This window comes from Mus caroli, chromosome 7, assembly GCF_900094665.2.
Source record: "Mus caroli chromosome 7, CAROLI_EIJ_v1.1, whole genome shotgun sequence".
Taxonomy (NCBI): domain Eukaryota; kingdom Metazoa; phylum Chordata; class Mammalia; order Rodentia; family Muridae; genus Mus; species Mus caroli.
This window is the reverse complement of record NC_034576.1, coordinates 47796682-47810384: the sequence shown is the minus strand read 5'-3', so window position 1 is coordinate 47810384 and position 13703 is coordinate 47796682. Positions and strand designations below refer to the sequence as shown.

General features: G+C 50.6%; 1 protein-coding gene across 1 annotated transcript in view; it reads left to right on the top strand.

Moving 5' to 3' along the window:
* Nucleotides 1-13703, top strand: part of Grin2d (glutamate ionotropic receptor NMDA type subunit 2D) — a 37407-nt gene that overhangs the window by 8949 nt on the left and 14755 nt on the right. The window contains exons 4-10 of the mRNA XM_021167257.1: nucleotides 2306-2420; nucleotides 2788-2999; nucleotides 3226-3394; nucleotides 3981-4134; nucleotides 6169-6294; nucleotides 6411-6640; nucleotides 7508-7668. Coding sequence (XP_021022916.1) covers nucleotides 2306-2420; nucleotides 2788-2999; nucleotides 3226-3394; nucleotides 3981-4134; nucleotides 6169-6294; nucleotides 6411-6640; nucleotides 7508-7668 — 1167 coding nt within the window. The remainder of the gene's footprint in view (nucleotides 1-2305; nucleotides 2421-2787; nucleotides 3000-3225; nucleotides 3395-3980; nucleotides 4135-6168; nucleotides 6295-6410; nucleotides 6641-7507; nucleotides 7669-13703) is intronic.

Here is a 13703-nt window from a genome sequence, read left to right as displayed (position 1 = left end):
GCCTACACCCTGTGATGTTGGAAGGAAACGGTGTCACAGCAGCCCTAGCATGTAAAGCTTTGGGAGTGGGGACACTGTGCACACAGTGACCGCAGCAGAAGGAATGAGTCTGGGAGGAGGTGGTGGTGCAGAAGAGGGCCTAAGCAGGGAGAACGGACAACTGAGCTGGGAATCAGGACCCCAGAACAAGAGGGTGAGAAGAGCATCCTGTGTTCATAAATACCGAGCGCCTGCTAGGAACTAGGGCTCACGCTGGGCCCTGGAAACACAGGGATGAATAAGACCACAGATTTCTTCAAAGAATGCAAGGACCTAAAGAGGTGACATACAGGGATGGGAATAATGGCCACACAGTGTGAGGCTTGCAGTAATGGAGATAGCAGCAGCCGTGGGGAAGGTGGGGGGAGGAATCCTGCCCAACCAGGACAGTTTTGGGTTGCAAAAAAGCAGTCTCCTTTAAATTTTCCCAGGAGAAAGAGGCTCCATTGGAAAGATAAACATGCACTGAAGAGACTGCAGAAACCGAGGCCAAGCGCCGGCCATCGGCCCTTTCATCTCCCAATTTCACCTTTCTGACTCTAGTCTCTCTCCCCTCAGGCTCACTCTCCCCAGCTACTGTTCAGATCTTAATGCATACTTTCTCCTTCCTCATAATTGTAGAGCCTACAGGTCTCACTGTAAAAGAGCATCCCAAGGGGAGACTGGTTGGTAACCATCAGCCTCCCAACGCAGGCTGCATAACTGGGGGGGTAAACTCCAGGGTCAGGGAGGTTTCCTGGCGGACGGGATCCTAAACTGACACCTAAGGATCAACCGCTGGCCAAACATCCGTCCACTGAAAAACCTGCTACTGAGAAGCTATGTGCCAGGCATTGCTTTAGGCACAAAAGAATCAAAGTTGGGTGTGGCAGTAGCTAATCCCAGCACTCAGACTGAGCTCTATGAGTTCAAGACCAGCCTGGTCTACATAGTGAGTTCCAGGCTAGCCAAAGCTATATAACGAGACCCTGAATTTCAAAAACTGAAAAAAAAAATTAAATAAATTCCCTACTCTCATCACAGAGCTGACAGTCTAATGCAGGGAGGCAGGGGAGAGGATCAGGCCAGAAAAGAAAGAACTGTCCACAGATGGCAGCCTCCTAGATCAAATAAACCGGGGGATGTGAGACTAAAAAGCCCAGAGGGTTAGGTGACACCAGGTGGGTAGGTAACACTTAAAGGCTAAGATAATGTAGATATGGGAGAAGCTGGAGGCATGGCTTAGCAGTTAGGAGCACTTGCTGTTCTTGCAGAGGGCCCAGGTTGGGTTTCCAACACCCATATTGCCATATTGGGGAGCTCACAAACACACACACACACACACACACACACACACACACACACACACATACTTCTTTAAAATCAAGGTACATAGATGGAGCTGAGGCTGGAAGACCTGTGTAAAGAGAGAGCAAAGCCTCAGAGCGGTAGGGCTTCAGCCATCTCTGTGGATGGGAGTAGCCCAAAGGGGACACAGGGAGGGCCTTCAGGCCAGCTTCAGTCTAAGGGTGATCAGCAAGCTCATCAGACATGGAAAACACTCATTCCAGGCATGAGTAAAGCATACAGAAAGACTCAAGGATAAACAAACAAACAAACCCTAAGCAAACACAGGGCCTCCATAGCACAGAGCAGTTGAGGGAGGGGATGAAGTGATGAGGCCAGGAAAGTGGGAGGGACCAAAACTTGGCCTTGTGTGTGTGGTTGTACAGCTTAGACTCTGTTCTGGGATCCTGGGAGCCAAAAGCAGGTCCTAAGGAGGGGAGCCAGACACAGATGCAGCTCTAGGTGTAGAGAGACTCCTCCGGGGTGGGATACAGACTGGAAAGCCAGGCAGGAGGCCTTGGGGAGGGTCCAGAGAAATTGTAGCTGGTGGAGGAGAGGTGGGAAAAGGAGAGTGGGGCTTGCAGACTGGTAGCCTGGATGGGGGGACAAGGAGAATGTTTATGAGAGTGTTTACAACTTATCAAAATTGTTCAAGACGAGAGATGGGTTTTTAGGTACAGCCCAGCCCTTCAAAGGCCTGGAGGACACCTTTCCTACCCACGTTAGGGGGTTTCAGAAAGAGGCCAAACCATGGTATACAATGAGGGATTAGCAACACCAAGCCGAGAGCATGGGACCAGGTCTTTGGGGGTTCTGGCAACTAAGGGGAGAATTCGGAAAGCCAGGATGGCTTATAGAAAAGAGGCTCAGCCCTCAGCAGCCAAGGAACTCAACCCAGGTCCCAATGTGAAAGCCGCCCCCCCCCCCTCCTCCCGGGCAGGTACTTCATGAACATCACCTGGGATAACCGAGACTACTCCTTCAATGAGGATGGCTTTCTGGTAAACCCGTCACTGGTAGTCATCTCCCTCACCAGAGACAGGACGTGGGAAGTGGTGAGTGGCCAACCAGACCCCAGGCATCTGTAAGAGAGAACCTGGACCCATGGGTCTAAGGGAGGAGGGCTGGGGGGGGGGGTCTGGACCACTGTGTCTGAGGGAGGAGAGACAGGTCTAGACTCCAACGTGCTATGGAAAGTTAAAACTGAAGGCACAGGTTCTGGTCTGAAGGAGGAAGGAGCAAGGTATTCTGGGTTCTGGAGGAAAATGGTAAACTCGATCTTTGGTTTGAGGGAGGGGCAGCAAAGTCAGGACACTCTGGAATGCTGCCATCGTGCTAGGCAGTATGACTCTTGTGTTTGTTTGGTTTTGTTTTGTTGTTTTTTGTTTTTGTTTTGTTTTGGTTTTGGTTTTTTTTGCCAAGGTGGGCAGCTGGGAACAGCAGACCCTCCGCCTCAAGTACCCTCTATGGTCCCGCTATGGCCGCTTCCTGCAGCCGGTGGATGACACGCAGCACCTCACTGTGGCCACGCTGGAGGAGAGACCTTTTGTCATTGTAGAGCCCGCAGACCCCATCAGCGGCACCTGCATCAGAGACTCGGTTCCCTGCCGGAGCCAGCTCAACCGTACCCACAGGTGACAGCCCCTAAGCCAGAGGGTTCGGCCTCTTTCTTTCCCCTGAAGCACAGCGGGCTAGGCTCCAGCCCCACAGCCCTCCCGCTGTGTGACCTGGCGGGGAAGCCAAGAAATTCTTAAGCTTCATCTCCCAAGAAAGCACTATCCATAGTTTTAGCAGCCTCTGGCCTCATGGGAGAGCCTAACAGTGGTCCCCAACCTCTTCAAGCCTGGTCGCTCCCCTCAGCCCTCCGCCTGACGCTCCCCGCCCGGAGAAGAGATGCTGCAAGGGTTTCTGCATTGACATTTTGAAGAGGCTGGCGCACACCATCGGCTTCAGCTATGACCTCTACCTGGTTACCAACGGCAAGCATGGCAAGAAGATCGATGGCGTCTGGAATGGCATGATTGGTGAGGTAAGACAGGCGGGACAGAACCTGTGGGAGAGGAATCTTGAGGATTTAGGCCATGAGGAGGGCGTCCTGGAGCAGGGGGCGTGGCCAAAGGAGACTGCCCGGCTTGGTAAGGGCATTGTGTGAAGTGGAGGGTCACAGGCTGAGGGAAACTTCAGGGGTAGGACTGGGATGCTTGGGGCAGGGCCAGTTTATGGGAGGCGGTCAGAAGAAGGGACCTTGAAGGACAATGGCGAGGAGGGCTAGGAGGGTGGATCTCCTAGGGAGGGGCGGGACTAGAGGGTAGAAGTCATAAGAAGGGGGTTTGGAGGGTGGAACTCCTAGAAGGGGGCGGGGCAGGAAATCTGGATCCCTAGACCTTAAGCAAGTGATGTTGGGACAGTGGGCGGGGTAGAGGAGACCTCTTCTGCTCCTGCTTCTGCTCTCTCTCTCCCCTACTTCCCTTGCTCCTCTGTTCCCCTCCTCACTCATCAACCAGACCTCCTAGCCTGTCTCCCACACCATCACTGTCTCCCAGGGCCAGGCTTTGCCCAGCGCTGGCCTCTGTCCTCTGAGCCGCTCCCCTTGCCAACTCCTCGATCCACCCCAGGTGTTCTATCAGCGTGCGGACATGGCCATCGGCTCCCTCACCATCAATGAGGAGCGGTCAGAGATCGTGGACTTCTCCGTCCCTTTTGTAGAGACAGGCATCAGCGTCATGGTGGCACGCAGCAATGGCACTGTGTCCCCCTCTGCCTTCCTCGGTGAGCCAGCCAAGACAGAGAGTCATACTTAGACAAGGCTGGAACAACTGTCCCTCACACTGTGGGCCCTGGGTCCCATGAGGTGACATCACTTCCAACTTGAGGTTCCTGATCTGTAAAATGGAAGAAATACTTTGCCTGGCAGGAAGTTCAACAGGCAGTTCAGCCAGCCTGAGCTCAGGAGCCTTCTCTTGCAGTGCCTTCCACAGCTCTCACCCTGGGTTTGCATCCACAGTTGTCTGGGGTGCTGCTGTTGTTGTTGTTGTTTTTATTTGTTTAAAGACAAGGTCTCTCTATGTTCCTGGCTGTCCTGAAACTCAGAACTCAGAGCAAGCTGCCTGCCTCTGTCTCCTGAGTATTGGAACTAAAGGTGTGCCCTACCACATCTGGCCAGATTTTTGGTTTTGGTTTGTTTAAAGATTTTATTTATTTTTATTTTCTGTGCATTGTCATTTTGACTGAACTGGAGTTACAGACAGCTGTGAGCTGCCATGTGGGCACTGGGAATTGAACCTGGGTCCTCTGGGAGAATACCCAGTGCTCTTAGCCACTGAGACATCTCTCCAGCCCAATAATTTTTTTTTGGGGGGGGGGAGTGTTTCAAGACAGGATTTCTCTATGTAGCCCTGGATGTCTTGGAACTAGCCCTATAGACCAGGCTGGTCTGGAACTCAAGAGACCTGCCTCCTGAGTGCTGGGATTAAAGATGTGGGCTACCACCTCCTAGCTGATTTTTGGTTGTTTTATTTTGTTTTAAGATATAGACTTAATATGTAGCTTAGGTTTTGCCTTGAACATCCAACTAGTCTTTTATGTCTCTGTCTCTGTCTGCCTCCAGAGTATAAGGATTTGTTTTTGGTTTTTTGGTTTGTTTTTTTTTTTTTTCCTTAAGGAGGGCTCTCTGGGGCCAGGTGTACCCCAGCACAAAAATGTATAGGGTTTGTTTGTTTAGTTTGTTTGTTTTTTCCAGTGCTGGGGATTAAACCTAAGACCTAGAAGACCATAGTGACTAAGACAGGCAAATTCTTGTCTCCTAGGAGCTCCCCCCCCACATTGAGAGATGCAGACTAGACCACCCCCAATAGTTATCATGAGAAATTAGGCTGAGGTGAAGAGAGAGAGGCACAGGGTGGCTGTTAGTGTGGATAGGACAGGAGAGGGTTTTGTTGTTGTTTGTTTTTTGTTTGTTTGTGTGTTTGTGGGGTTTTTTTTTTTTTTTTTTGGTTTTTTGTTTGTTTCTTTGGCACAGGGTTTCTCTGTGTAGCCCTGGCAGTCCTGGTACTCTGGTACCAGGCTGGCCTCGAACTCAATGGAATCTGCCTACCTCTGCTTCCCAAGTGCTGGGATTAAAGGTTGGCAAGGGGGCCACCGCAGTGGTCCATGACACAAAGGACAGAGGTATGCAGAAGCACATCAGTGAGGGACGATGTTTATGGATCTGGGTGTGACCAGGAAGCCACTTTGTGGTGCATTGGGCAGAAACATCAACTCCTGATCTGGGGACAACAGAAGTGGGCAAAAGGACAAGGCCAGCAGGTCATATCTGTTGCCCCTTGCTCTTGGCAGTCTGAACAAGGTTCCAGAGAGAGAGAGAGAGAGAGAGAGATCCTTTCCCCTGGGGGCCATGAGATTGGGGAGATGGTCCCAGAGAGAAGACTATGCTTTTTCTTTGCTGGCCGTGGAGATGGGGAAGACAGACCCAAGGAGCTTGAGGGACAGGATCAAGGAGCCCGGGGCTGGGTGGTCACGGCTGCCAAGAGGCAGAGCCTGGGATGGGATGAAAGGCCCTGAGGGAAAGCTGGTGAGGTGGAGACTCAGGTCTTGAGCTCAGGATATATAGTAGACAGCTGATGGGGCCGGTGAAAACCATAGAAACGGTTATAGTAGCTCTCTGTGAGAAGACTGCCAGAAGTCTATATGATAATAGGCCGTCCCTGAAGTAGGGACCAGGAGAGGGAGCAGAATAGGATGGAGTCAACTGGGCTCCCTCTGTCCCTCAAGCCTTTGCTTGGCTGATGCCTCCCATGTCCCCAGAGCCCTACAGCCCCGCTGTGTGGGTGATGATGTTCGTCATGTGCCTCACCGTGGTCGCCGTCACAGTTTTCATCTTTGAGTACCTCAGTCCTGTGGGCTATAACCGAAGCCTGGCCACGGGCAAACGTGAGTCCCTTCCTTAGCTGACCCCACACAGAACTATATCCCAGTAGCCCTGGGGTAGAGCTAAGTATGAGGAGTGGAGGGACTGTGAGGTCCATGTCCTGTCCTGGCCCCCACAGGCCCCGGAGGCTCTACCTTCACCATTGGGAAATCCATCTGGCTGCTGTGGGCCCTGGTGTTCAACAACTCCGTGCCAGTGGAGAATCCTCGGGGCACCACCAGCAAGATCATGGTGCTGGTGTGGGCCTTCTTTGCCGTCATCTTTCTTGCCAGCTATACAGCCAATCTGGCTGCCTTCATGATCCAGGAGGAGTATGTGGACACCGTGTCTGGGCTCAGTGACCGGAAGGTGTGTACAGGGGGCAGGCTGATCTGGCTTGTAACTTGTCCCAGGGCAGAGGGGTTCCTGGGAGTGTCTGCCCCCTCGTCCCCAGAGGAGTAAAGATGGAAGGTTCTGAAAGGAGCTGAACGATTTAAACATTCCTGGGGAAAGAGGCTGTTCCCAATGTCCCAGGAGCAGTAATGCCAAATGGGGTGTTCTAGACAAGTGGATCACTCACACCATAATGAAGATGGAATTTCTGACACAGCTAATCCATTGGTGACCATGCTTGGGTGAAATACATCAGCAATGAATGACTAATAATGTAGAAATAACACTGAGCACCAGGACATTCAGGAGTCAATCTCAGGCTAGTGATGCATGCCTATAATTGCAGTCCTCCAGAGGCTGAGGCAGGAGGATCATAAGTTCAAGGACAGGTTGGCTACATAGTAAGTCACTGTCTAGAATAAGAACAGCAATAAAGTCAAGTCCAAATTTTTACTGATTAGATTCAACCATGCATAGAATTATCCCATCCAAACACTCCGAATGCCCACCCCCTCTGTTTGTACTCTTGCCTTTGGTATCCTCCCACAGCATGTGGGGGTGGAAGCCATAAGGGACACTGTGAGACTACAGTGGCTAGCCCCCTATCTCAGACTGTGAGCGGATTGTAGCATAGATGCAATGGGTTGCATTAAGTGTTGTCTTCAGGGGAATGGAGGTAGAACATCGGTGCAAACAATATGTCGGTCATACCTTACATAGCAAAGGGTGTGGTTCTGCCAACACCCTCTGAACCTGACCCTTAATTTGCAGGGTCTCCAGAATGTGGCATTCGGTTTGGGTGTTTCCTAGAGGGTACATTAATAAGTCCTCCTTCTGTCCTAGTTCCAGCGGCCCCAGGAGCAATACCCACCCCTGAAGTTTGGAACGGTGCCCAATGGGTCCACGGAGAAGAATATCCGAAGCAACTACCCTGATATGCACAGCTACATGGTGCGATACAACCAGCCGAGAGTGGAAGAGGCGCTCACTCAGCTCAAGGCAGGGTCAGCGCAGACTCGGGCAGTGGGGGCCCTAGAGCACTTGGGGAGGGTGGGGGCTCGTGTCAGAGGTCATCCTGGGGCGGTTCGCTAAGGAGACCTGGGACAGTCAGGACTGTGACTAGGCCCCTTCGTGGCTTTGTAACTTTAGACACCTGACTCGGTGCTCTGAGTCTGTTTCTGTGTGCACAGTGAGGATCACAAGGACATCTCCTTGCTATAAGAACAAAGTCTGGTCAGGAGTGGTGGCGCGCGCCTTTAATTCCACCACTTGGGAGGCAGCTCTTGGTGAGTTCCAGGACAGCCAGGGCTACATACTCTGTCTCAAAATAAACCAACAAAAAACTTAGTTAATGCACACAGAGCAGTGGCCAGAGCACTGTGGGTCTTTGTGGGTTATTGTATTGATATCATCAGTTCTGAACTCTGCAGTGAATAATTCGATTATGGGAGGTGACTTTTTTTAAAAAATATTTTTAAATATTAGCTCTCTAAATCATAGGGCTAAAGTTAAATTCAGTCTTCAAAGTGCAGCCCCCAAAATGGCAGACTTAATGTGGGGCCTGGTTTGTGGTTCAGCAGTAGAGGGCTGGCCTGGTCTATCCCAAGCTCTGGACTCGTCCTCCAGAACTGCGGTTTCCTACATGGAGTGCAGCCGCTCTCTTGCCTCTTTCGGCATGTGTTTCTTCTCTTATCCCTTCTTTGTGCTGGACAGTACAGGTAGATATTTCCTGTTCTCTGTTGCTGAGCATCAGAGAGGAAAAACGAGCAGCAATCACACAAACTGGCAGGGTCACCAGGGTGTGTGAGTGGGCTTCTCGGCGGGGTCACAGCCACCAGGGCATCAGGTGGGCTTCTGGGAAGAGATAGCACGTGTGCACTCACGGGTTGACGCAGAGCCTTGCAAGCACAGGACATATAGAGGCCCTGGGGCTGGTGTGGAGGGACATCTGGAAGACCAGGTGGCTGAAGGGCATGGACCTAGAGTGAAAGGGCAGAGGCAAGGACGACAAATGGTGACCCCTGGGACCATCAGGGTTGGCTTTGTGCCAAGGCGGTGAGACACCTTTGCAGGGGACTAAGCAAAGAAGCCTTTAGTTCTTGTTCCTGAGTGTTCTCCACTCAAGACCAGAGGGGAGCATGAGCAGTATGGAGGCCATTATGTCCCCTAGAACCTTCCTCAGGCCCCACCTTCTTACTCATCCCTCAAGCAGCCATTCTGGCTAGATCTGTTACCCCTTTCTCTCAAGTGGACTGTCGAGCCCCAAGAGAAGGAAGGCAGTCAGCTGGCACAGTATGAGGTGAGCCCGAGGATAAAGCTCTCTACCAAAGGCTGGAGAGGTGGCTCAGTGGTTAAGAGCACTGACTGCTCTTCCAGAGGACCTGAGGTCAATTCCCAGCAACCATGTGATGGCTCACAACCATCTGTAATGGGATCTGATGCCCCCTTCTGGTGTGTGTCTGACAGCTACAGTGTACTCATATCCACAAAGCTCTGTACCAAAAAGTATTCGCCCACCTAAACGTGGTAAAAGAGCAGTTCTGGGGGATCTGCGGTTCCTGTACTTAGAAACGTGGTTAACAGCAAAGCAGATACGCTTCGAGATTGGAAAGAACATTGACACACTGCTCTCTGTATCTTGTAGGATAGCAAGTCCAGGGAGCCAATCGTGGTGGCCCATGCCTGTCGTCCCAGCACTTGGGAGGGTATAGCAAAAGGATTGAGGGCTTAAGGCCATTCTGAACTACATAGTGAGGCCCTGTCTCAAACAGGAAAAGGAAATAGTACTTGGCTAGCAGGATAGTTCAAAGATGCTTTCAAGGGTCCAAACTCTGTACACATTTCTGCTCTGCCAAACTTGCAGTATAGGCCTTCATGCTCATTTGGTTGCCTCATGGTCACAGGAAAGCTGCTGCCGCTCCATGGAGCACGTCCTAGTAACAAGCATGGAGGAGGAAGTGTGATGGAGTGCAGGCTCTTCTCTCTGCCAGCCTTGGCCCTCTCAGGGACTTGTGCATCTTTCTAAGAACCTATCAAGCGACCACTCATAACTGTCAGGGCAACTGGGAAGATGATTATCTGAGCTGAGAACGAGGCTGCGGACTGAGATATAGTCTCACCACCTGCTGGAGTCTTGCCCTGTGTTTTGGGGTTTTGTTTGCTTGCTTGCTTGCTTGCTTGCTTGCTTGCTTGCTTGCTTGCTTGTTTTTGCCAAGCTCAGCAACGTTCTCTCTTGTAGCTCTCCCTCTCTCCATCTCTATCCTCTCTTTCTGGGGTCACATGGACTCTGTATCCAAACGCTCAATGAGCCAGCGAGCCTTGAGCCTCCCGTTGGGGTCTGGGTTAAGTACTCCCTTATCAGCCAGCTCTGATTTGTCTCCTGCAGTGCCGTGCCCTGGCCATCAACCCTTGCTGGGACACCTCCTCCTCCTTTACCCTCTCCCTAGACCCATCTGTCACATTCATATGACAGATGTTGCTAATGCTCTAGGCAGGAACCCTGAAAACTTTCCAGGGCTCCATGCAATGGGAAACTTCTTACTTGAAGCTAGGAAGCCAGAGTGGTGGTCATCCTACCTTGGCAGATAACCATAACTATATAGATAACCATAACTATATAACTATATATGTATATATATATATATATATATATATATATATATATACTATATACACACACATTCAAGTTAGAAATGTGGCTGCATGGCTCCGTCCATCTCTTATGACTATGGGGACTGACTGCCCTATCTTTCCCTCAAGCCAAATCCTTGCCTTTCCTTGTTTAGAGAGGGCCAACCTTCCTCTGCTCTCGGCTCCCAATTGCTCAGACCTCTCCTTGTTGACATGAATTGGAAAGAGTGTAGAGGTTTTCCAAATTGCAAGAATTCCCAGAGCAGAATCTAAAAGGGAGTATTCTGGTGGGTATAACCCTTGGCCCCAGGGACTCTGCTCTCTGTAGGGGCCCCAGAAAAATCCCTCCTTCCCTCAAGGTCGGGACACAGCATCCAACATCCATTCCTCCATTTTTCGTTTGTTTCCACTCATCCATTTTGTCTGTCTGTTTACTTTGGGTCTTTTGACCAGGTCTCACGCTGTAGCTTTGGCTGTCCTAGAGCTCACTCTGTAAACCAGGTTGACCTTGAACTCGCAGAGTTCTGCCTGACTCTGCCTCCTGGGTGCTGGGACTAAAGGTGGGACTCCTGGCCTATTCATCAGTTTTTCAGGCAAATAGTCATTGAGTGCCTCTAATGTGTTAGTTCCTCTGCCAGATGCCCATGACCCCATTCACTTGTAATTTTCACTGGAGAGGGGGAGACAAGAACCACCGATGTTGCTGAAAGTTGCCATTTGCCAGGTTGGTAGGGCTGGGGAGATGGTTCATTAAGTCATGTGTTTGTTGTGCAAGCATGAAGACCCGTGTTAAACCCTGTACCGCTGGCACTGCCAGAACAAAGATACGACACTCTCAGGTGCTCCCCGGCTAGCCAAACTCTCTGATAGATGAGCTCCCAATTCAGCAAGAAGACCTGGCTGGAGAGATAACTTAGGTAGAAGCAATTTACCAAGCAAGCATGAGGACTTCCGATCCCCAGCATCTGCAAAACAAGCTTGGGGTGCCTGTGTGCGTGCCTGCAACCCCGGCACTGTGTGAGGCACAGACACAGGAAGGACTGCTGGGGAGTGCCAGTAACCAGCCCAGCTCAGGTTCAGTGAGAGACCCTGTCTCAAGAGAATAAAGTGGAGCGTGCTAGAGCAGCTTGTCCTCTGGGTCTTCCTCGGGCCTCTGTGCACTCATACAAGCACACATACACCATGCCCGCGAGCACAACAAAAGGCAGGCAGCGATGGAAGACATCCAATATTGACCTCTGGTTTCTACACACATGTGCACACACAGCCGAATAAACAATGTACATATAACATACACATACAGAAGGAAGGAGGAAGGAAGAAGGGAGGGAGGGAGGGAGGGAGGAAGGAAGGAAGGAAGGAAGGAAGGAAGGAAGGAAGGAAGGAAGGAAGGAAGGAAGGAAGGAAGGAAGGAAAAGATGTCCTTTGACGTTATCTCAGCTCATAGGCATCTGACCAGAGAGACTTGGTCCTTCTGACCTTGCTGTTTGCCTCTGAGCTGAGACCCTTTGGTTCTGGTCTCCCAGGATGCAGTATTCTATTAGTCTTCAGGAAGGCCAGCAGCAGTGGGTTCAGAACCAGCTGCTGGGGTGCGGTTTGGCTGGAGCTTGCTGTGGCTCCTGATGCACCTCACTTAAGATGAAGTGCTGCTTTTCCTGCGAGTGGCAGGGCGTGGGGAGGCAGGTTCTAAAAGCTCCTTCTCTCCCTGCCGTTCCTTTCCACCTTAAAGCTGGCAGCCCCCCCCAGCCCCGCCCACTGCTCCCCCTCTCTTGGACTTCTTTCTAAGCCGCTCTTTCTTCTGGTCTGTTTGCTGAGCACAGGGTTTGGGTTAAAGTGCTGCCTCCCTGCTCCTTATGGCAGTTTGTGCGGTTCCTCCCACCCTTCTGGAATAGAGCTGGGAGCTTCCAGTGTGAGTCAGAGCATTCTAGTAGCATGAAGAGAGAGGTGAGAATAATTTCATGTTTGTTACTCGACAACTCCAAATTGTTACCACTCAAACATGTAATTAATTAATATAAACACTGATAGAATACCCTATTATTATGGCTTTTTGACCCAGGATCTCACTGTATAGCCCTGGCTGGTCTGGAATTCATTTTGTAGACCAAGCTAGGCTGATCTTGAACTCACAGAGATCCATCTGTCTCTACCGGGTGCTGACTCTCTCCCTCCCTGTTCTGCTATGTCATTCCCCTCCTCATCTTTTTTTTTTTTTTTTCAAGACAGGGTTTCTCTGTGTAGCCCTGGCTGTCCTGGAACTCACTTGTAGACCAGGCTGGCCTTGAACTCAGAAATCCACCTGCCTCTGCCTCCCAAGTGCTGGGATTAAAGGCATGCACCACCACTGCCTGGCTCCTCATCTTTTAAAGTGACATTAAAATTTTTATTTATTTTTATATTTTTATTTTTATTATTTATTTATTTATTTTTGGTTTTTTTCGAGACAGGGTTTCTCTGTGTAGCCCTGGCTATCCTCCGTGAAACCCTTCCTCAGGGTTGGGACTGTAACAGAGTGGCAGAGCATTTGCCTAACATGTGCTAGGCTCTGAGTTCAACTCCCAGTACCACGTAATAAATAAATAAGCCATATAGGCTTAAAAAAAACAAAGAAAGAAAATAAACCCCTCCTCATTTTTTGTCTTTTTTTTTCCTCCCCCTCCTTCCTTCTCCTGTTTTTCCTCTCTTCCTCCCCCCTTCTTCTCCTTCCCCTTCCCAGTTCTCTCTACTTGCCCCTCCCCTTATGGTTGGTTCTCCTCTCTCCTCTCTCTCCTCCTTCTCCTTCCCATTCTCTTGACTGTCCTGCCCTGCTTTCCGGACACAGGAATGTCACCTATAGTCCCTGGTCCCCGTTGAGCTCTAGCTGGCCACTGCTCTGATCTACTTCCTAAGCACGCCATCAGAGCCAAGCATTCTCTGCTCTCCCTGGGGACCTTTGTTGATTTAATTCACTTTCTGGAACATCGCATCAACTGAAATGTAACTCGTAGCTCAGAAGCCTAGGAACCCAGGAAAGCATCAGAGCACATGTGCTGGGGACTGAAACTCCACAGCGCTGTCCAGTCGGAGTGCAGCCATACACACCCAGTAGCCTCCCTGGGAGATGAAAATAAGCAAGTGAGGGGGTTGTGTTTGTTTGTTTTCAAATATGTTTTACTCAACCCAAAAAAGTCCAAAAATATTACTTGGACACATCAGTACAAACGTGATTTGGTTTGTATATTCAGTTCTCCTTTTCTTAAGAGTTATCCAGCCAGGCGGTGGTGGCACACGCCTTTAATCCCAGCACTCGGGAGGCAGAGGCGGGCGGATTTCTGAGTTCGAGGCCAGCCTGGACTACAGAGTGAGTTCCAGGACAGCCAGGGCTACACAGAGAAACCCTGTCTCAAAAACAAACAAACAAACAAACAAA